General features: G+C 35.7%; 1 protein-coding gene across 2 annotated transcripts in view; it reads right to left on the bottom strand.

The window, feature by feature from the left end:
- Positions 1 to 25506, bottom strand: part of LOC131067560 (uncharacterized) — a 213518-nt gene that overhangs the window by 54543 nt on the left and 133469 nt on the right. For both annotated transcript variants that reach the window (XM_059213045.1, XM_058002637.2), the window contains one exon: positions 9058 to 9479. In XM_059213045.1, coding sequence (XP_059069028.1) covers positions 9058 to 9479 — 422 coding nt within the window. The remainder of the gene's footprint in view (positions 1 to 9057; positions 9480 to 25506) is intronic.

Below are 25506 nucleotides of genomic sequence, written 5' to 3'. Positions count from 1 at the left end.
CGAAATTAGAAACAACTTAAATGACCATTAATAACACAAAGAGAAAGTTATTATTCTAATAATTCCACCAATGCAATGCATCAGTCATTTCATCATGTTTAATCAAATCTCCAATCTGCCTGATCAATCATCACCCTCTTCTATTTATCCTTTTCATAACCCCTCAAAAGATTCCTTCTATTAGACGGTAGGTACACTTTATTATTTATTAGTGACTTTTTTAATTATTATTTTATTTTTATACTCTAGTCACTTTTACTTAAATTAATTAAATATAAAGTCACTTTTTAATAAATAATTTATTTTAATGACTTTATAAGAAATTAATTTAATTAATTTCTCCTTATAACGCCTATTAGCCTAAAGGCTAAAATTGGGGACATTACATGGGGGAAATGACAAAAGGCAAATAACAAAGATGTTTAAAAACAATGTTTGCATTTCACCTCTAATTGCCTAAGTTTTCCCTTTAAAATAACAAATGTTAAGTGAAATCATAAAAAGGGAACTTTTTCGCATTTTGCCTCTCAAAGCCTAAACTTTTCCCTTTAAGTGACGCGATTTTAAATCAAAAAAGTCAAATTAGGAAAAGGGGATTCAAATTGTTTTAAAAAGTGAACACCTTTCATTTTCCCCTCTGGTTCGCCTAAACGAAGCCCAGCGTCGCCTTGAAAAACATTTAATATTCGTCAAAAAATTACTGTAATTTTTCAAGATGATTGATTCAAGTTAAATTCACTTTTGTAGATCAATGCCGCTAGAAAGAGCCGCGGGAATACTCAAAGTTCAGATTGAAGATGCGACCGCGATCAAGCTAAAAAGTGAAGGCGAAGCACAAGCATGGTGATCGTCAATTCAACCAAACGAAGGATACAACCTGTTACATGCCACTTGTGCCCTAGTTGTTAATATGCAGTATTTATGCCCTGATACATGTTTGCCCTAGTGCAATTATGCTAAACTTGCAAGATGTTTAACGTGCCCTAGTTTTTAAGTTTACATGCTAGGTTACCGGGTTCGCCTCTGGGCCCCCATGGTACGGGTCCGGGTTCGACCAGGTCCGTGGTACGGGTCCGGTTCAACCTGGGTTCGACCAGGGTTCGAAAAACCCAGAGTGGGTTCGACCCTAGTCGAACCCAGTCGAACCCGGGGTCGAACCCAATTGAACCCGAGTGGACCCAGTCGAACCCAGGCGGTTGGGCGGCCCATAAAGTCAAAAAATAAGGCAAATTTAATTTTTTTTTCAATTCCGCCTTGTAAAAAGTGAAATTTATAACCTAAAATTGACTTCTAAAACATTTTATTGACTCATTTCACCTCATTTGTGTTGCAAACAAAAGTTTTATGACAACAGGTTGAAGAAAGGGTAAACAAAATTTGGCTTCCAAGATCAAAGAGGAGGAGTTGAAGACTGATTTTTGAAGCTTCAACAAGTGTTGCAGCATCATTTCCATACATTTTCAAGCTTCCATTGGCTGCAAGAGGTAGGTTTTTAAACATTTTTTTCCAACTATTTTTGTTTCACAAAATGTCAAACATGAAACTTGAATTTTTTTTCATTATTTAGTTTTTGTTTTTGAATATGTTTATTTTATTTCTTGCCATAGGAACTAGAATGACATCTACATCTTCCTCCATTGGCAATGAACAAATAATTGCAAAACAAAGAAATGATCCAAATTCTCCCTTATGGAAATATGTGGACATTATAAAACAACTTCCGGGAGGTGGGGGATTCCGTTGGAAATGCCATGGATGTGATATTGAACGTAATAGTTCATATTATCAAGTGGTAGGCCATTTGTGTGGAATAAAAGGAAGAGGCATCAAAAAATGCCCTGGAAAAAATGGTAAACCTATACTAGATGAGACAGTGATGAAATATATTAGGGAGCATGAGGCGGCAGAAGAGAGGGAAGCCCATACATTGAACCAAACCGCACCAAAGAAAACAAAGGAAATGCAAGGCCCTTCTAATCCGAGTATTGTAGTAGAAGACCACCCCTTCTTTGCCACAAATGAACCTCAAAGTGAACCACCCTTGACACGTAAAAGAACAAAGGGGCCTTTAGAAACTGCATTCCAAAATGAGAGTAGAGACAATGCTGATCAAGATATAGTAAGGTGCATTTATGCAAATGGGTTGTCATTCAATGTTGTTCACTCCCCATATTGGAAGCAAATGATAAAAAGTGTTAATGAGGCACCAAGAGGGTATAAGGGCCCCGGTTATGAGAAGGTACGTGGAACATTATTGGAGAAAGAGGTGAAGAGGGTTGAAGATGCATTGAAACCCATAAGGGATTCATGGGTTGAGACAGGTGTAACAATTGTTTCAGATGGGTGGAAAGATGCTAAAAACCGTCCCCTAATCAATGTCATAGCGGTGTCCCCTAAAGGGGCAATGAATATGGTGTGACTTCTTGGGGCAGATTGGAGGAAATTCGCCTGGTATTAGGGCGAAATCCATGAGGAAAACGTTTTTCAACATACTTAAGCCAATGTGGAAAGAACGATTGATTTTCATTCTTCTTTTGGGTAGCCACGTAAATAAGGTTTGATGCTCTACAAATTTCATTTTTTTTTCTGCTTGGCATCTCTAGAGCTGAAGGTTTGCTGTAGGGAACAACATTGGGAAGCACCTTACTGACATTCTTCATCTCTAATAATCACCAGATCATGATACCTTTCTCAACTCCAGCGAATTTGTTATTTTCTTTCTCCTTCCTATTTAAGTTCGGAAATATGGTAATTGAAGGAAAAGAAGTGAATACGGAATAATTTGTTATTACTTCTTTGTTCTATCTGCACGATTTGCGACATGAATTTTTTATATTGCTTAAATAATGTCAAGGGTTAAACCCTTCGGCAGTTTACAAAGAGGTTTTACATTCTGTATCTGCCAAAATTTTCCTATTATTAAACCAGACTGCTTAACTGCACTTGGGTATTGAGTAGGGTTTGAAAATTTATGAAAAACAGTCCTCTTACCCACGTATATATATTTACATATATATATATATATATATATATATATATATATATATAAAACTATGTATGTAACTATAATGAGAAATCAGGAAAAATTTATATTATTGGATTGTTGTTGATAGTTTATACCAGTCAAGGTGTCTATATTCTTCAGTTGATATGAATTTTGGAACTGCAGTAAGGGTTGACCAAATTCTTGTACCAAACTCTCATTAATAAATGGAGTTTGTTTTTTTGTTTTTTAAAAAAAGGATATATATATTTGATTCCTATAACTTTAGAAGCTGCAAGCATAGTTAAGCTGATATCAGACTAGCACACAGGAAGTCTATATATAGATACACACACACTTGTTTTGTGTATTTATATATACAAATATAGATGTTTATGTGACGACAATATACAGGTCTGTGAGTTGTGTTTATTTGCACTATTCAGTCAAAATAAATTCTGAAAATTATAAAAAACATAACCAGTATTGAGGTGTACAAATGCACCATTCAGTCAAACCAAAACCTGAAAACCATGAAGTTTATAATCAGCATAGGGGTGCAAACATATACCATTCAGTTGGATGGTGTTCATACTCGAGACTGCATTATGAAGAATTTGACCTTGTATTCAAATTACTTCAGAATTTTCTAAGTCTGAAAAGTCAAGACCGCAATAAGGAAAACTATCTGATTAAGATTACCTAGATTAGACTATGAAATAAACTAATACCCTAGCCTAGGAAGGTAATGGGTAGAAGGGCACCGTTGTACTTCGATGCAGATAGCATCACCATTGAGAGATTACTCTCAAGATGCCTAGGACAGCAGAGTCATGTCAGGGAAAGTTTATGTTCCATACTTATGAATTGGATGTACAACTGGCAGCTCTTATGCCCCCTATTTTCCCATGCCAGGGATTTAGTTGAACCATCACAAATCATTGCAATCTTTAATGAGAAGAAATAAACAGTAACTTTACGAGTACTAGAGCTGATAACTAATGAAAATTTAAACATACATATGGTCATAGTTCCTATATGAGTTCAGTAGAACTCATTTGACCTAAACCCGCCGAGAAGGGTGTGATCATTGACAACGCATTAATTCGTTCTTGCAGTGTTAAACCTTGGCCAAGGTGGTGCTGCATAATGCATGCATTCATCTGATCATTAGTACCAGATACACCTCTAGTCAAGAGCGTCATACTAGTAGGGAGTAACCCTTAGTGTATGACCGACTAATGCGTGTAGGTCCTAACACCAAGTCTCAGATGGCATTGAGTTCCACTTTCCGTTGCCTCCTTGTGAAGGGTCGGGCCAATCCAGTTGGATATGGCACGTGGGACTAGATAGTCTGTGGTTGGGCGGAAAAGCGCCCTGATGATACTTTCCCTCCTCACCGGTAACTTGATAAAGTTATGAAGTTTAGAATGTTAGCATCAGTTGAAATGTACTCTCTAAACCCTCTCTCTTTCATTTAATGCAATGTTGTTTATTTCCTTATTTTATGTTTATGTTTGATTTAGTTCAATGTAATTCTTCCAGTTATTATTATCTTAAAAAAAAAAATCTCTTCCTTTTCTGTTAAGTTTGAAATTGATCATGCTAACGGCTATATTTGTAACGGCTAGTTTCGTTTCAGCAAGTTATATTATGTTTAAGTGTTTCAGTTAAATGTATGCATGTTACACAACCACAATGCAGAAATATCAAAGCAATGTTGTTTCGAGATTGAAGGTTGGTGATTACACTCAAAATGCTGCAGAAGTATACACACTCAGAAATCGCACAGCAGCAGATTCCAAAAAATCAATTTATTTAAGAAAACTGAATTGTTTTAAAGTAGCTACCTGTGGGCCCAGTTTAATGCATTTAAAACAAGGGGGTACACAAGTCAGCTCCTCAGCTACCTGATTGACTAGATTGATGCCAAACAGTTGTCAGTAGCTAGGAAGGTGGTTGATGTGGCAGTTGGAAGTTATAAGGAGTTACTAGGCATGGGTTAAAGCTACCAGGCTTCTAGAAGACAAATCAGGCAGATCAAGGCTCTTGGATGCAGTCAATCCTAGCCTTTGATTCAAATTGTAAAATCTATAAAGGGCAGTGCCTCTCTTTGTAAAAGGTAGAATTAGTTAGATTTTTAGGAGTTTGAGGTTAGAATAGTTAGATGCAGTGTGCAAATTAGATATAGCTGTAGGTAGAATAAGATTGTTGAGCAGGAATTGTTGTAATGGCAGTGGAAGCAAATATATGAACATTGAAATATGGTGTTTGTTGTTTTTGTTTCCTTCTATTTGCATGGTTTATTTTCATTTGATTAAATAGTTAGAGTTCAGTGGTTTTAATAGTGAAGTGTGAGGGGTATTTGATGAGGTTTTCGGTTCATAACATTGGGGACCTATTGATCGTAGGTCACCATGTATGGTTAGTCTTAACCTTACTACTGTGCTTAGTTCACTCGCAGAGTACTCGGCGAGTTGTTGCAACTCGCCGAGTTTTTAAGCTAGCGAGTTTTTGAGCTCTGCGATTTTTTCTGACTTTAACTTGCATCAAAAACTTGTCGAGTTTTTGCAATAAGTGACATTTCCTTGTATCTTTCTTCTTTCTTATACTTTAAGTTATATTCCATATATACTTTCAGGATGTTTGAGAGTGGTTTCGGACCTCCAGGAGTTATAATGCAAAATCTAGTTTTTGGAGGATTCTTCAATTTTCTAGACTTAGTCAAATTTCAGGATCTTTCGGCGATGCCCCTTGACCCCAACCTGGGGGCGCTGCCCCCAAACCTCTGTTGAAAAATATAGGGGGAAACTGTGTTGATGGAAGTAGGGAAAATTTAACCTCCGAGTCTAATTAGGCTCCATATAACAACATAATTAGCATTGAAGAAATCCTGGTATTATACACTTTAGAGTTGAAAGTTTGAAACTATGAGTGTGAATGATGAAATTTCAAATATGATGAAAGTTTGAAACTAGTTTTGGCTAGAGCTGGGAAGAGGAAGTTGTATTTACTTTTGGTTTTACAAAAACTATTTACTATTTTGCTTCCAACCATTAGCATTTCTCATGAGGATGCAATTTTGTAGACACTTTGCATTTAAATATATCTAGAATCAGCTTGTTTCTTTTGTGTTATCATTTATTGACTCATTGGATGCATCTTCTCATTAAATTTTTTTTTTAAAATGCATTTTTTATTAAAATTAAGCATGTTTTTACGTTGCCGAGTTTTTCGCCGAGTTTTTCCGAGTTTTCGCCGAGTTTTTTTCTCAAGGGCTTGGCAAGTCGAGCCGAGTCGCGAGTAGTTCAACTATGAGTTCAACTATAGGTGTCTGTCTCAGGCTACGCCAAAATTGGGTGCTTGGATGAATCCCCATAGTCTGAAAATCCATTTATCCTTTGGAGCTTGCACTATTCTTGTTGAGTTGTGAGGGTGTCTGGCGAAACGAGGATTAGTTATTTTAAATCTGTCTACCCTCAGCACCAGCCATTACTACCATTGTGCTTAGGCTCCCTAAACCCTTCCCTTTTGCTTTTATTTTCCGTAGTCTGAGAATCGCAGCATCATCAGAAGTAGGCCATCTTGTTGTAAACGTAAGCCCCCTTGTGTTACCAGCAAAACACATCATCGCTGAGCTATCCCGCAGTCAAGACCTGACATTTGGAACCTTGAGGTTGTCCCCTTTGATCATCCAGAACAGCATTAGGGATTTCCTTATTGAAGCGAGGATAGGATACTCAGTATTCTATTGTGTTGACCGAAGAGAGTTGATAATCCGACTTTAGCCACATCAACAAATCCCAATCTAAGTCGGCTTCAGTCAAAGAAAGAGTTTGCTATATCTCCAAATCAGAATCGCCCTTTCATAGACCTTGTTCTTGCTTGGATAGAGATTGATGTATATGAATTCGCCCTTACAAACCTGATTGAGATCACAATACACAAGCAATATCGTTTTATTGTTTGTTTGATCAAATAAAATGATCAAACAATCTTTATAGTCGCTTGATAGGGCGTGATACTTCATCACAAGGCCAACTTGTGATCTAATATTAAATGATTTGCAATTAAAACAAGAGGTCGATTTGAATCTTTAGTTTAAAATTTGAAAAAGATAACGTCTCCTTGTCATCATGGGGCCCATTCAATATATCCAAAACACTTTGTCTTTGTTCGCACATCCTTAGGGGCAGTGATCATTGCTTACCTCTTTAAATCGCCCATTTCCTTTGCTTAAGGAAGTCCTTCATGTCTTGGTCGCTGATTTCCTTAGCCTAAGGAAGTAATCCTTATCCTTGTCACTATTTCCTTAGCCTAAGGAAGTAATTCTTATGCTTGATCACTCATTTCCTTAGCCAAAGGAAGGAATTGTCTTAGCTTAAGGAAGGAATTTGAATGTCAAATGGCTGATTTAGCTCTTAATTGGAAGTAACCGATTCTCTTCCTTACCATCAATTGAGTGTCTTGAAATCCTTGCCTCAGCCAAATTTTCACCTCATTTCAACTAAGCAATCAAAAGGTGAACTGCTGATTCTCAAAATGCAAGTATGCGATCACCTCGAACTCACTTATTCTAAAGGAAGACACCTAGCAATCTAATCTAAAACCTAAAACCGAAAGCAAAAGAGGGGTCCCCATTTGTGATGGGGTGATGGGTAAAATGGTTACAACAAGCCCCAAGGGTGAAAGAACTCAAGATCCTCAAATCTGGGCTGTATGCCCCAAGGGTGAATGGACGAGGTTCTAGTAATCTGGACTGCATTAGAGATGGTATCATTGCACCCTAGACAAGCAAGTCTCCCATCCAAGGCTAGGAAATCGGAAGGAGATTAAGGTGGCTGAATAAGGACAATACCTACTGTACTATGAGCAACCTAGTTATTTAATATGACAATTAATGTAGCATGATAAGCAGTAATGTATGTTTCCCTTTGGGAATTGACAGCCTACAAATAGGGGACATTACATTTGCCCAAGAAGGTGCCACCATAGAAAGGCGAATTTAGTGAAGGGTATAAGGCAACATTTATTAAATTTTTCCCTAATTTGGATGTAAAAGGCATATAATGAGCGAGTTTGGGAAGTTTATACTTCAATATATCATAACAGTAGTGTTCATGAAAACTACAAGGATCTATTCATAAAAACTACATGAGAGTAACTTCATGGCCAAGGATCTATTCACTGGCAAGCTCTTGCCAGCAAGGTTCTATCGACAGTATGGATTTTTCATTCTTTTTATCTTTTACTCTTAACTTTTCTTTTGCAACTAGACAAAATGTTGTATTGCCAGTGGTTTGAATCTAAATAGGTTGTGAGTTCCTCTTCAACTGATCTGAACTAGGGTACATACTCCCTTTATCCAGATTCCACTCAGTTAAGTGCAATTAGTTGGCATCCAAAAGGACAAAGGAGTTTGTGTATGTGCATTCCAACCTATACCTCTTCTCACACAAGCAATTCAAGTATAGGGTGGGGATGATGAGGCATTGATATTTAGCAGTAAAGCATTCCAACTTGGATGGTTTCATTTCAAAGCTTCGCTTAGTCTTGATCAAGAATGAGAACACAAAGCTGCTGCACAGGGTTTGCATAGTGCAACTAGTGGCAGTGGCATTGGTATTGTTTGTCATTCTAATGAACCAGCTAATGATGTTGATCCTCTCACTGAAGAATTATTTGATGATTTTTATTGAATTTCCATGTGCATTTACACTAATAAAAACTATTTCGATTTATCTTCAACATTTGACAATTGATATTGAATTACAGATTATCAGTTGTGTTTTGCTGTTAATTTTATTTATTTTGTGCATATATATGAAAGTCAAACCCAGTCATACAAAACCTAGGGAAATAAAATGGCAAACTACCAAACCCAACCCCAAACAAGAAAATTAGCTAAGAAACAATATTAAAGTGGACTTTTCCTGATGGGTTTATCCCACACTACCTAATGTGTATTCTTAAAGTGTGTGTTTATCTATTTTTTGTTATTATCTACTTGCAATCATCACGAGTATTATTACGCTAAGAAACAAGTTAATATCATGAAATCCACAATAGATCACCTGACATCAGCAAAGGCAATAACCCAACCACAATCAAGCAAGCTCTTCAGCTCACTGCGCCATCGCTTGTCTAAGACCTCACCGTATGCACCATGCCCATACAATAAACCTGGGTTTTGCCCATGCTGCTTTTTTTTCCTTGAATAAACCACTGTTAGAGGAACATATATTTTATCCATCGTATACACATTGCAATTTTCACATGCATACAAGTCAGATAGATCGTTCCAGCTTTCATGGTCATTTCCTGATCTAGTTGCAAATTTATTGACTGATTTCAAATTGTCCGAATCTTCTGTTCTGCTGTTCGATGAGGAAAATCTACCATATAACACTTGTGTTGACTCTAGCCTAAGATCTTCTTGTTGGATAATCACCCATTCCCTGCTCAATAAATTGTAGTCCACAACAGCTTCAGGCATCTGCAAGCACAAACAAAAAAAAGAATCATATCAATAAGAGCCAAAATGAATCCTTCCTAATAATCTGAAAAACAATCACCAAAATCTATATTAATGTATTGTGGTGTTCGCATATAGGTTTTGTCCAGCTTGAAGAAGGCCAGAAGACAAAATTTCTAGCATGGTAAGTTCTTCTATTTCTTTAATTGAGTGCACCTATCACATGTACTCTCATGATACAACTGAAAGATGTATATAGAATGTAAAAATGTTGAAAACACCGAAAATCCGATCTCTAAAATAAAATTCGTTTGATAAAAACAATGTAGAAAATCAGTATACAGGATATATAAATTGTTCTTTTGATTGACTCATATTACATAAAAAGGATGCAACAACTACCGATTTTTCTGCTTGCAATCATATCTGAGAATATGACATCCAAATTCCATATTCAAAGAAACAGTTACATAATATAGCAACTACATTGCTCCATCCAATATGGAATCTAAGTTGGTCATCCAATCAATATAAGAAGCAAACCCATGTCGACATTCTTTCATGCTCCTAGCTATATTCTTTTGCATGCTTATATCTGACAAATTTATGCACCTATACTTGCAAAAGAAACAATATTTAACTCATAAAGGTATAAAGGAAAACATATAAACTTGTCATATCCCTCATTTCATACTCTATCAGACATTAATAATTTTTTTATTATTATTGACTAATTACAGATTTATTTATAATTACAACAGTTATAACTGATAAGTGGATTAATGATTATTCCAATGAGTGCAATCATTGTCATGACGAATTATTGTTATTATGATTATTTTGAATGTTTTGATTATATAATATGGATTATTCTAGCATATTATTTATCATTTTATTGTGAATAATGCCGACCAATTTCTTTTACCTTCATGCATGCAGTTGCACTTGAAGGTGTTGCAGGGAAAGGGAATCATGGAAGAGAGCAATTTCAACAGCAAACAGCAGAGGAAAAAGATGACAGAATCACCCACCCGCTGTAATGTCCCCATTTTGAAATAGGATTTAATGATAAATGCTAATAATAAAATTAAAATATTATAGAATAAAAAAATAATAATATTAAAATATAAAAATAAAATTAAGATAATTAAAATTTAGTTAAGTTTAATGAATGGTCAAAAGGCATGAAAAGAAAAGTTGTGACTCCCTCGAACATGAGATATAAAAGGGAGAAGAGAACTTCATTTGAAGGGGGGATATGGGGAAAGGAAGAAAGAATGGAGCATGGGAATCAAGGAAGGATTAAGAGAACAAGAAAGGAATGGGAAGTAAATAGGGAAGTGACTCTTTCAAAAGGGAAGAAATTATGAAGGTTGCACCCTTTCAAAGGGTGCTAATTGTGAAAGGTTGTCTCTTGCCAAAAGGCAGATACGATGAAGAGGTGTGACCTCTCCCTCACATTGAAAGATATAAAGGGTAAGAAGGATCAAATGGAATGGAGGGGAATAAAGTGGAATAGAGCAGATCTAGACAAGATTCAGAGCAGAAGTATATAGAGGGATCTGAAATAAGATTTCAGAAGGGAAGAAGAAAATAGGATATGCAGATCTAGAAGAAGAAGATGCACAAATCTTAAATGGAATATGCATTTGAAAAGCGGTAAAGACAGATTTGAAAAGTGAGAGATAGGTGAAGATTAAATAAGGAGTGCAAGGGTAGCAGTTGTTGCTAAACAGATGTATCTTTTCATAACCAAAGGATGTGGCCCTTTTCTCCATGAAGGGTTTAAAGTGAAGGATGGAACCAAGAAGAAGATCAATGGATCCATTCAAGGGAGCATTGAACTTCATAACTGATTTCAGAATAATAAAGAGAGGAAGCCAGCAGACTTGATAATAGTAAGGGCAAGATTTAGGGCAATCCCAAAAGGGGACATTACACCCACACACCCATCCACACCCTAAATATCACATTATTGCATGACTGCCTGTGTATTGCTTGATTTACTTGTCATAACGATGTGCTTATGATGTGTTCATAACATGAATGTTATAGGTATGTAGACCATGCCTTTCAAGTAATTATCTGTTATCATCCTTTTGTAGGCTGTAAAACCCACTGTAATGTCTTGAAGAAAAAAACAATAATTCAAACTTAGCCTATGTGTTCATATATAGAGAGAACAATAGATTATACTTATCCTTAAGAATTACTATGTTTAAATAATCAAATATAAATATGGCTTAATATAACCAAATATAGAAGATGATGGGTTAAGATGGGAGAAATCTATTGATAGGAAAAATTAGTGAAGTTTAAACATAGACCAATGGTACCTTTGACTGTGTACAAACCAATCCAAAAAGCCGCCATTTTAGTTTTGGAGGAAAATTGACTGTGGACAAACCAATCCAAAAAGCCACCATTTTAGTTTTGTTTGAAGTTATGGTCAACCATGTTATTGCACCTCTTATTATGCCAATATCCTTCTTACATTTTTGTCATGTTCATCTGTCAATTTGATGCTATTAAAAGATGAACGCCATAGTTAATCCTTCGGCATTTGTCCTTGTCTAAATTATGGTCACCATTCTTAAAAATTGTTCCTACAAGTAGGGTTTCTTGTATTGAAGATAGGTACAGAGACATTCCCTATTTTGCAAGCATCTCCCCAAAAAGGACCCTAAACATTAAACAATGCAAAAAAATCCGTAAATATTGTCATGGTGGTTGTGGATTTCACAAAAAACATGGTAAAGTTGACAGAGCAACAGAAATTTACAAGCAATTGCACAGTGAAAGTGACTGTTTGCAAGCAGCAACCAGTGACAAGGTTTTAGCTTCTATCAGCATTGTGTTCTGCAATTTTTTATTCATGTTTTTTTCATGGAATTAAAATCTTGAGATCTAGTGTTTCTAAAATAATACCATGATACTACTCATTCTGTCATGCCCCCACCATATACACATACAGATTGCACAATGATTTAATACATGGCATTAATATATGCAAAGAGCAGATTGAGACAATGGATGGTGACCATTGTAATTGCTGGCCGACAATGAGAAGTACTTATTATGGCTTATTATAAGAAGCACTTATTATGAATACAAAGAAGGCCGACTCATTATATTAGAAGCAAAAGCAGCGCTGAGTACAATGAAAGAAAAACATATTGAGTCTTGCTATCTTTGGGCCAACCACACCTTGTCATATATAAACATGTTTTAATCATTTCAAGTTTTTGAAGGTGGCCAAAAACAAAACAAAATATATGTATGTGCTTAAAAGTGGCCGACCTTCATAGTTATTACAAGATTAATGCTTGCCAATGGACTAATAAATTTTGTGAGATTGAAAGAAGAGGAACCTCCCTTTGTAAAGGATATCCTACCCTATGTGGTCACCACTTTTGAGAGGAATAATTGCACCATCTTGAAGTGTATAAAAATGGAGATAAATTTGCAGTTCAAGAAAATAGGAAACAAAATGGAATGATTGGGAAACAGCATTTAATCTATAATCAGAACTGCAGATCTGATTTGAATGATAAGGCAGCAATGAGGAGATATGACCCTCTAAATGGATGTCTCTTTCCAAGAGATGTGTCCCCTCAGTAAAATATGAAAGTATAAAAGGAATGGAATGATCAAGGAAAAAAGGGAAGATTATCTATCCATACAAGAGCAGATTGAGATTGAAGGAGATCAGATCTTATATAAGTAATCTACATTCAGAAAACTGCAGTCTTGTGATCTAGCAAGTGTTGAGTTATGCAATGTGATGATATTGCTTAACATATAATCTCTTATGTATTTTTAATCTAGTTAATAATAGGAATTGCTAATCTATCTACACTCTTATAATTATATATTTAATCTATTTATTCTCCCACAAACAATCACGTAGGGGTTAGTAAGGAGACATGCTTAGGAGAGACAGTAAACGGATTCCCCAATCAAAGTAGCCCACCCCATGTTGGATGGATGAAAGTTCCTACCACTTGTGGGCAAGAGGTGTTATATCATGCCCTTAGGCTTAATTGCGACGAATGATTTCTGGGCAACCCATCATGCTTTCCTCTCTAATCCCAGTGATTGTTGGCTGTTGGAAGTGAAACTAAAGAATAGAAGCAATCATGTATGGGTTAGTAAGGAGACATAATTGGGAGGGGAGTAGAGGGATTCCCCAATCTAAGTAGCCCACCCCATGTTGGATGAACGAGAGTTCCTGCCACTTGTGGTCCACGGGGTGTTATATGACGCCCTTGGGCTTAGTTGCGGCGAATGATTTCCGAGAACCCTATAATGCTCTCCACTCCAATCCCTACTATTGTCGATTATTGGAAATGAAACTATAGATTAGATCCAAATAGGTGATGTTATTTAACTTAAATGCTTTTTATATGATTTAATTACATAATACTATTTGTAAACAAATTATGTTGTGAAATTGTTACTTTGGACAAAAATCAGGTATACCCCAATTAGGGCACATTACACATTCCTTTTCACATCATCTAAGGAGCCATAACAACGAACAAATTGTTGAACATCTCATTAATAACAAAATATATAATGACAAACATATATAATAATAACAATATAATATAACATATATTATGTATGTGTGCATAAAATTGGCATTTCCAAGTACATGTACTTTTTTTTAATGTCCCTATTTTCAGGCGAAAAAATAATTAATTTTAAGTTGTTGGACAAAAGTATATTAAATGACAACTTCAATTAAATATTTATAAAATGACAAAGTGCTAAATATTTAATATTTTAATTAAGTCACTTCTTGGAGCAATAAGGATAAATATTTTATAAAGTGATTTTAAGTTATTCTTTCTAGGAAGTTCCCGAAAGAGGTTATATAAGGAGGTTGGGGGTTCATTTGTGAGATAGGTGGAAGATTATGATATTTTCTCTAGAAACCATGGGGTTTGAGGATATTTTGTTTCATCCTTCTAGAGGATGGAAACCCTTTCGAAGAAGATTGGCTTCGGTGGTGGGAGATCTACCCAGGGAAATGATGTGGGATTCGCGCAGAGTCTCAGCATATGCATTAAAAGAAAAAGGTATTTGTAGATTTAGTATAATTGAGTTGCAAGGAAATAATATTTAAATCCTCCTTGGTGGTGTGAAGTATCTTTTCAGCTACAGCAGAAAGATAGAAGGGTGATAATATTAAGTCTGATCCAGTTTGGTCGGTTTGACCCTGTTCACATCTTAAGGAAAAGGTTTGAGCATTGATAGATGTTTCATACTGTTGTTATGCATTTCCAGGTCAGCTATAATTCATTGAAACCAAAGAAGCAGCGATCGCCAAAAAAACCCACTTATACCCGATTAATCGGGGATCGGCAAAAGTGGCGACTAATTCCCGAAAATCGGCAGTATTAATCGTTGACTTTTTTCAACGATTTTTATTCGATTAAATCGCGGAGTAATCATGCGATTAATCGGCATAAAATCAGGAGCCCACGAAAAACCCTAACTTCACCAAAAAGGGGTGCGAACAGGAAAAAAAATTGCTTTATATCTGGCGACGCGGTAGGGTTTGCATATCACAGCAGTGGGAGAATTCACGGCAAGTGACTGCGAGATTAGGGAGAATTCACGACAGTGGGTCACTGCGAGATTAGGGGGAATCCGCGGCAGTGGGAGAATTCACGGCATTTGCATATCGTGACAATGGGAGAACTCACGGCAGTGGGAGAATTCATCTTTCTTGGAGCTGCAATTCCAGGTATTTCCTATTTAGTCTTCTCCATTTCTCCATTTCTTTGCAATTTTTAATATCGTTTTTTCCATCAAGTAAGAAAAAATTTGTTTGTGAATATCATTTTTTTCCTTGCAATTTTTATGACTATTAATAAATATTTGTTTACGATATTAAACGATATTTATTAACAGCCATAAAATTACAGTTAAAATTTTAACAGTAAATATTTAATAAGCATAATAATTAGTAAATATTAATTTAGTAATAATAATTTAGCAAATATTAGTAAATATTAATTTTCATTAACAATATTAACAGTCATATTAAGTATTAACAGTAATATTAAATTATTTTTTTCATTAAATATTGTGTATTACTGTTAAAACTTAATATTACTGTAATTATTAAATATTTTGTATTACTGTTAAATTATTGTTTAACTGTTTAATTATTAGATTACATAATTAAACTATTTAAAACTTAGTAATTTTAGAAATTACTGTTTAACTATTTAGTAATACAAAATATTTAGTAATTAAATAGTAATACAGAATAATTACTGCTTAACTATTTAAAACTTAGTATTTTTAGATTTTTTTAAATTAAACAAATAAATATTTACTAATTTCTATTTAGTATTTACTGTTAAATATGTAATCTAATTGTTTTACTGTTAATTATTAGTAAAATTTGTATTTAATAGTAATTAACTGTAATTAGAATTTACATTTGCATTTACAATAATATTAAATTCATTTTTTTTTAAATATGTAATCTAATTGTTTTACTGTTAATTATTAGTAAACTTTGTATTTAATAGTAATTAATTGTAATCAGAATTTACATTTTCATTTACAGTAATATTAAATTCATTTTTTGTTAAATATTCTTAGCTTTTAATATATGAAAATGTCATTTTCATTTAATATATACAGTCTATCATAGATTCATAATGCCATTTTCTCTAAAGTTATTAACATTTAATATACAAAAAAATGAAAATTTTAATATAAATGTCCAGTTTTCATGATGAATGTCCAGCGTTAATATACACAAACCCAACCCTAGATCCCTCAAAATTTAAAAACTGAGTGTAATTCTTATGCGGAATTGATTCTTGACCACAATGCCACGTCAAAAAGACTTTGCATGGACACATTGCACAGCAATTCCTGGTAGCACGAACTTGAGTGTCAAGATGAGATCAGTGGTGGAATTTATCGTTTCAAATGGTATTTGTCAAAAGAACGAGGAAATAACACCGTGATATGCAAAAAATGCCCAGCAGATGTCTCGTATCAGGCAACGCAATCTCTTGAAGGGATTGCTGAGAAAAAGGCCAAAAAGGCAAGAATTGGGGTTGAACTTGGTTCTAGTTCTACAAATCCTAGGATGCACAATTTGGGTGAGGATGGTGAAGATGGGGGTATCAAGGAATCTGGGTCAACACATAATTTTATAGCATGTTCCCCAAACACAGGTGGAGGAAACACTAATGCTTTCTTCCAACCTCGTACTACACCAGGATCACAAACCACTTTGGAGAGTACAGGATGGAGGAAAACTGTCACTGAACAAGCAAAGAAGGCAATTGCTAATTATTGGTACTCCTCTCACACGGCATTCCATGCTTCCAGAAATCCATATTGGCAACCCATGGTAGATGCTATTGCAACTATAGGTCCTGGGCTTCAAGCCCCATCTTATGAATCATTGAGGGTTGGTATGCTGAAAGATGCAGTAGAGGATGTTCAAGATGTTGTTAAACAACATCGATTGCAATGGGCTAAAACTGGTTGCAGCATCATGTCAGATGGTTGGACAGATAGAAGGAACCGAACTCTCATTAACTTCCTTGTCTCTTGTGAGATTGGCACTGTTTTTTTTAAATTTGTGGATGCATCTAATATGATGAAATCCACAAATGCATTGTTTGAGATATATGACGTGGTAGTTACAAATGTAGGGCCACAAAATGTGGTTCAATTTATCACAGATAATGCTACTGCTTGTGTTGTTGCAGGGAGACTTCTGACAGATAAATACCCTTCCATGTTTTTTACACCATGTGCAGCACATTGCCTTGATCTAACCCTAGAGAACATTGGAAAAATTGAATGAGTTAAGGCGGCATTTTAGAAAGCTCACAAGGTTACCAAATTTGTTCATAATCACACGAGGGTTTTGGCTATAATGCGCTCTTTCACAGGAGGCAAGGAGCTAGTTCGACCAGGAGTGACAACATTTGCAACATATTTCCTTTCATTACAAACACTATGTGAACAAAAAGGTAATTTGAGATGAATGTTTGTTTCAGTTGAGTGGATGGAGTCTGGTTTCACAACTCAAGCAAATGGCATAGCAATGGCAAAGTATATGTATTCTACCACATTTTGGGAATCTATTGAATAGATTGTAGAATTTTCAGAGCCTTTAGTAAAAGTCTTGAGACTAGTGGATGGGGATAAACCCCCCATGGGATATGTGTATGAGGCCATGGATAGGGCCAGGAGGTGATAAGGAGTAAGCTGGAAAATAACAAGGATAGGTATATGTCGTTGTGGGACATAATTGATAGGAGATGGGATGGACAAATGCACACTCCTCTCCATGTTGCGGGATACTTGCTCAATCCTCTGTTATTCTATAAGACTGACTTCATGGAAATTGACGCTGAGATCAAACAAGGCTTCTTCAAGTGCATGGAAAAAATGTTTCCTGACTTGGAAAAATTTGATGCGGCTACGATAGAGCTAGAAATGTACAAACATGCTAAGGGCCTTCTCTCTTCTAGGGCTGCTATACAAAGCAGAAAGACCATTCAACCAGGTAGACTCTATAAACTTTTGACATTCTCTTTATTTTTCCAACATGCTCATTAAGTTTGTTAAGATTATAAGATATTCTTAGTCTTACAATATCATCTCCATATAATGTGCTTTTCAGCTGCATGGTGGGCTTCTTTTGGAGATGAAATACCAAATTTAAGGTGGATGGCAGTGCGCATTTTGAGTCAACCATGCAGCTCATCAGCTTGTGAGCGTAATTGGAGTGTGTTTGAATACATACATTCCAAGAAACGCAACCGCCTATCACAACAACGACTGAATGACTTGGTATTTGTTCATCACAACCTTTGCTTGAAGATAAGGAAAGCTCAAGGTGAGAATATTAATATATAGTTGCAGTTTTTGAAATTGTATTCACTATTCATTGTGTTTTTCACTTGTAAGGGAAACACTAATTTCTACATGGGCAAAATCAAGAACTATTGAGGAAGGCTTGCCAATTGACCTAGATGAGATATATCCAGAGTGTGAGTTGATTGCTGCTGATGATGCTGATGTTGATGATGATGTTGATGATGATTATGTTGTTGTTGATCGTCCGCTTGAGCCTGAAGATTTTGATCTCATGAGGCAAGCCAACTTTGGCTCTTACCCAGGAACCTCATCATCAGGGCCTCCTGCCCTCTAGCATGTCATTGCCTACATTTGATATTTTGGAATTTTGTACTTAGTTTACAGGTTGACTTTGTTCAAAGTCACAAACTATATTGTAATTGACATTTTGACATCTATCACCATCTAGATATTATTTATGGTGTAGTATATTTTGTGCAACGTAATCAGTGATATGAATATAAACAACAAAAATCTATTTCCTGCAATTCATGTGTTCAAGTGTCTATTTTATTTGCCTACAATATCTCTATGCTATGGAAATACCCTAAAATATATTAAAAAAAGTAGTTTTTGATTGTTTTTCTGCAATTTTTTATCTTTTTTTGCATATCCAATTTTTTCCCAATTTTTTGAAAAAATCTTATACTTTTGTTTTGCCAATTAATTCCCCAAATGATTATTGCTTCCTTGATTGAAACCATTGTATTATTGACTGAAACTAATTATCTGATTTAAAATTCTGACTGATATACTCGTGAATGGAAATGTCAATTGAAATTTGAGATGTCTTGATTGTATGTTGATGCATTCAATTTATTACCAACAAGTGGTGCAAATCTGAAGTACAATTTCTTTAGCAACTGAGCATGTTTTGGTAATTGATGTGAAATTGTTATATTCAAATATGTGAACCAAATCTATCGTGCAAGCTGATGGCAACCTGTATAGTGGAGAGGAATACATTTAGTTTTGGGTTTGTAACGAAAGAAAAGTCTGACAACTCGCTTCAGGTTGTAACTAAATGCATCAGAAGTAAGGATTTTAAGTGCAGTCCAGTTCTGAGAGGAGATTAGAAATACATGTGGGTGTGTTAAAATCTGGCCCTTGAATGAAATCTGGCAAACTGTTTCACATAATGACTGAGTACTGAATTAAGGAAAGTTGCAAAGAAGGAAAGTTGCAAAAAAATTGGTGCAAAAAACAGGGGTAGCTTATTACTGAAAGATCCCAAATGGATCCTTTTGCTGTTGCTGCTGTAAACTCTTAATTAAACATACTATATTTTTGTAATTTTCCAGTGATCTTATAGAATAGACAGAAGTTGCAGAAAGGGATTGTTTCTTTTTGGGTTTTGAAGTTATAAGTAAAGTAATTGATAAATAGCAACAACTATGAAATAAAACAGTAAACAATGTTCATATGTAAGAACACTTAAGCAATCTGAAAATACTACAAATCATACCAGGCAAATAACCTAGTTTTGTATTCAGCAAGAATCCATACATTTATTTGGAGTTGTTCTCAATCTGGATTGATGCCAGATGGAGGAATATTACTGGCAACGAACAAGAAAGACCAAATAAGCTGAATACAACCCTTCAAGCCAACATACAAAAAAGGCGTGGTTGCAAAGGAGGCGTGGAAGCTGCTGCAAATCACGTGCCAGCTGAAATAGACCAGCCGCCCTGTTGAAACCCCCAATATGCACGCTGAATCTTCAGGCCAAGAAGATGTGTCTTCTACCTCTGACAATCTCTATGCAATCCTGGATAAATCCACTGTCAACTCCTGCTGAGGGCTACGTCCCAGCAAGTTCAAACCTGGGGTTTACGTCCCAAACCAAAATCACTCTTCCAAAGCAATTCTCAAATTCGCAAGTTTCAAAATGATCAAAGATGCTATCAATTAGGTTTTCATCTCCTTATAACTCCTTTCCCTTTGCAAGTCAAACCCTAAAGAATAATAAAGCTTCCGCTTAATAATTAAAGTGACACTTTCCCAATTATGGCATCAAACTATAGAAAAATATCACTTTATTGTGAATAAATAGCTTCAAGCATCCAAAAAGACTCCGGGAGGTGAGAATCATGTAGCAAAGTTCAAGACCTTTCCAACGAGCTATAACACATAGGCATATCAAACCAGATGAAGCCAAAAACCCCTTATTACTCCGAAATGGCTATATACATAGCCTTATTTTAATTTATTTAATCGCTAACTTAGGAAATATTTAAATATATTAAAATATTTTCATAGATCCAATAATAACCCAAAATAACCAACCAAACATGAATCTGACTTCGTCACCTGTCTGTGACTGATGCCGGACAAGATGGGCCAACTGGCAATCCCATCCCTAAAATCTAGGGATACTCCTAGAAACTAGGAAACACACCAATCTTCCTGAAACTGAAACCATGGTATGGTCCCGTGGAACCTCAAATATGGAAACTGCCACAACCTCCTAAAAAGTAGGGAATCACCCTAAAAAGTAGGAACCTCTCTCCAAACACCTATAACTGCTCAAAAGGATCCTGCTCTACTCCTTGGTCCCCCAAGTGATCATTCAGTCAACTGCCAGTTCTCCCTAAAAAATAGGAACTGTCCTCTGAAGGTTCAAAATGGCTCACAGAGCCCCTGCAAAGCTCCATGACCCTCAGAATGAGTCCCCTAACCATGTCATTGACCTACAGGAACTCGAATGGTAGGTCAACCCTTGCTCATCTCATGTCACCTAAAAAAGGGGACATTACAATTACATTTTTTCAAAAAACTAGTACCTATCTCCCATAGCAATACAAATAGCGATCTCTTGGAACTATGGTAATATTCATTTTTAATTAATAGTTATTTATCTTTATTGTTGTTTAAAAATTAAAAATTAATTTTTATTTATTAATTGATTTTTATCAATTAATAAAATTAAAAAGTATGAAAAGAACCGCTACCACATATAAGTAGCCAAGAAAGTGGTGGCCAAAATCAAATCAGCAAAAGAATAGGTCAGCAGAAACAAAGACAAATTCACTAAGACTACAAGAAAGCGCATCTTTTTATGAAATTCTCTCAATATAAAGACAAAAATTGGCAACCAATCTATGTTAAGGATAGCCCCAGCAAAGGGAAGGTAGTCAGAAAATTTAGAGCAAGAAAAAGCGAGCCCAATAAAAAAATCCAACTTAGTAGGACGGAAAAAGAATTTTTTTTCCAAATGACAGAAAAGATAAAATGTGACACCAACAACAAAATTGCAGCAAATAAAGGAAAAGTGCAAATTTTATACAAGTTTTGAGTTCTTTGGAAATCGCAACTAGAGTGGGAAAATCATGCTTGGCAATCAAGAGAAGGGAGGTGCAATTTTAAACTTTTTTGTCAGGCACACTTTTACTAAGAATTTGAATAAAAAAAATACTACAACCAACTCATCCTAAGTGTGCCTAGCTTGTGAGCAAGCAATGGTCAGTAACGACAAGAAATTGAATGCCTGATCAGCACAAGACAAAAAAAATACAGGTTAGCAAAAGGATCAAAAGGGTTGTGAACAAGATTGAAATGCTCCTTTTTGATCCATTTTTTTTTTTTTTTAAATTCCTAGTAAACTTTTTAACGTGACCGACGACGCTGGCATGACACGCCCTTCGGCTCCACGTGAAACGCTTTTGACCCGGAGCTATGAACCAGTGAGGCCACAATCGGGGGACCTCATCCCCACACTTCACTTGTTCAAACCCACGAGCACAACCCCCCAGTGAAGACACAAGGCCTGCGAGCACAATGGCCCAACAGGGGTTTGAACCTTGGTGGCCGCTTCACCAACGAAGTGTTTTAACCACGACACTATATGTCCGAAGACCCTTTTTTATCCATTTCAACATTCTTGGAAAGTTCCATTATTCTTGGAGAAAGCCAGCTTTATTGGAAAGAAATAGTGAGTTTAGGAAATCAAGAGGAGTTCAATGGTACTTTCCAAATGCAGTTTCCACATTCTGGGAGCTCTTCACATTTCTTGAAGAAGCTTTGGAAAGCATCTATTTTCATAATGTTCAATACCATTAGAGCTTAAGAATATTTTGGTGTGATTAGAATTCATATATGGTCTATTTTATTGTTTTTTGTAACTTTGGTGATTGCATGCAAAATAAGCAAAAGACTAAATATTTAAATTGTCATAAATTGAAAACTTAGAAGACAACTTGTATTTAATTATTTCAAAGGTGAATTGTTGTGGAGAAACAAAAGTGACTTATTTCTCACCCAAAACTAAAATTAAATTAAAAGATCAGATCAAGTGGGAAATTAAAAAGCAACTTATGTTTATTTATTTATTTTAAAGGATACCAACATCATTAAATGTTTTTGACAAGAGGGCTAAAAGTGATATTACCATGGTTACCAAGAGATGTGTCCCCGGCCCCTTCGGACGCATGTTGAGGACTAGGACACAACTCCAATACTGAAGACGTCCATGGAAACGTCCTAACGCACAAGGTCCTTCTGGCTGCCATCTCCCGCCATCTTCGAAGTCTCCTGACCAGAAATTTATGTCTTCCACTAGAAAACTTAGGGCAAAATACAATAAAAGGCAAATACATAAAATAATCCTACAACAAAGCAAAGTCAAAAGGAAATAAGGAAACTGTGCCACAAGAAGACAAAACCGACCAAAAAGGAGCCTGTGACATCAAAGAAGAAAGCCAACGACAGGTATTTTGAATTTTGCTTCATGGATGGGGTCTTGGAATGCATAATGTTTCATGTTGATATTTTGGATAATACAAAAAACCATACAAAGTTATAGTGATCGGATCTACTAACAGTGTAGACTTTTTGAGAGGGACATTAACAGTTGTATGACTGATTTCCTGTCATTGTAATGGCCTAAAGAGAAATTGTCTTTACTATTTAGCCGGCAATATTGTCTGTGCTCAACACCTATTTTACCTTAATTTCACTTAACCATTTAGAGTGGCTATAATACTAGTCTAAGTCACCGCGTTTGAATTCAAATTCGAATTCGGCAACCATAAATTTGGATAAAGTTCGGCAAGGGCAAAAAATTCACAAAAAAATTCAGCATTAAATTCACCTTATGTATTTTTTTTTTAAATATAAGTAATATATTGAAAATTAGTATACTAATATATTTAAATATACTAATAAAGTTAAAACATTAAAGAAAATAAATAATAAATTAGGTTTAAAATTTAATTTAAAATATTATTAGTATATAAAATATATTATAATAATAAGTTTAATTTAAATATTTTAAAATATTAAGTTTTAACATATTGAATAATAAACAAAATTATAGAAGAATCGACAAGATGTAAAACATAAAATATAAATAATTTTAATTTAATTTGAAAAAGCAAAAAATTAAACTAAGAACAAAACCTCTAAGTAGAAAAAAAAAACCAACTCAGTTATTAAAGTTTCGTGGGCACTACTGGTAGCGCAAAGCAACTAGCGGAGCTTTCTCTTCCTTGGGCATAGCTTTCTTCCACCATCATAGTCCGAACGTTTTTAAAATATATTTTATTAGAACAAATTTTGCCCTTTTACCCTACTGAATATACGACGAATTTATATTTATGTTTTGAAATCTGCCAAATTCCGAACTTCATGACTGAAATTCGGCGAATGCGGTAACTTAGGTACCAGTAGTATAAGAAATTTTAATTTCAAATTTGTTCTAACTTCTGATTTTCAATTAAGCTAGATTTGTATTAAGTATTAGTTTGTAAAATATTTTATCAAGGGTAGTGTTGTGAGGTATTCACACATCGCCCCATTGCAAATGGGGACCCCCCACTTTTTGCTTTCTCGGTTGTGTTAGAGTCTTTGCTATTAGTCTTTGCATTGAAGGGATGGAAATTCTCAAGTATCTAGAGGGTCGTCATGTTAGGTTGAAGTAAGTCATCAAGCATGTGGCAAGAATGATTTATAGGTGAAAGACTTGAGGATTGAACAAACTGAGCAAAGTCGAGTGAAAGGACTAAGTCAAGAGTCTTTCCTAAGGATGCGTACCTTGCTAAGGACATGAGACCCCGTACCTTGCAAAGGTCCTAGAGCGAAATTTTTATCAAGGCATGCACCTTGCAAAGGTCCTAGAGCGAGATTTTGAAGTCCTGTCCTTGCTGAGGTCCCAAAGCTAATTTTGTCCAAAATCAAGTCATGTACCTTGGAGATGTCCCAGAGCGAATTTCTCCTAGTGAAGATCAAGAGCAAATTTCACCTCCAAGTCTTGTCCTTGCCAAGGTCCAAGAGCGATTTTTATCTTCAAGGTCATGTCCTTCCAAAGGACATAGAACGAACTTTTCATCTTGACCTTGTCCTTCCAAAGGACCTAGAGCGAACTTGACCTTGTCCTTGCCAAAGGTCCTAGAGCAAATTTCGCTTCAAGTCTTGTCCTTGGAGAGGACATGGAGAGAATTTTCTACCTTGACCTTGTCCTTGCTAAGGATCCAGAGAAAACTTGTTTCTTGTCCTTGCCAAGGTCCTTGAGCAAATTTTTGCCAAGTATGTACCTCACAGAGACCTTAGAGCGAATTTGAAGATGTGTACCTTAGAAGGACTTTACGGCGAATTTTGTCCAATTGGTAAACCTTGGAGAAGTCTTAGAGCGAGTTTTGTCTAGAATCATGTGTGTACTTTCCAAAGGACAGAGAGCGAATCGCATTTTAGGTCTTGCCCTTGCTAAGGACGTAGAGCGAAATTCTTATCAAGAGTCTTGTCCTTGCTAAGGACATGGAGCGAGTTTTTTCTTTTGACCTTGTCCTTTCAAAGGACCTAGAGCGAATTTCATGCCTTGTCCTTCCAAGGGTCATAGAACGAATGTCCTCCCAAAGGTCCAAGAGTGAATTTTATTTTAGGTCTTGTCCTTGCTAAGGATGGAGAGTGAATTTTATTTTAGGTCTTGTCCTTGCCAAGGTCAAAGAGCGAAATTCTTTGGAAAGGTCCTAAGGCGAAGTTGAATTGATGTCTTTGGAAAGGACATAGAGCGAAATTTTTTCCAAGATCCCGTCCTTCCAAAGGACAAAGAGCGAAAATCTTTACTTAGGTCTTGTCCTTCCAAAGGACAAAGAGCAAAAATATTTACTTACGTCCTGTCCTCCCAAAGGACATGGAGCGA

Source organism: Cryptomeria japonica, chromosome 10 (genome assembly GCF_030272615.1).
Source record: "Cryptomeria japonica chromosome 10, Sugi_1.0, whole genome shotgun sequence".
Classification (NCBI taxonomy): Eukaryota; Viridiplantae; Streptophyta; class Pinopsida; order Cupressales; family Cupressaceae; genus Cryptomeria; species Cryptomeria japonica.
Note: the sequence above shows the minus strand (reverse complement) of the source record. Positions and strands in the feature narration are given on the sequence as shown.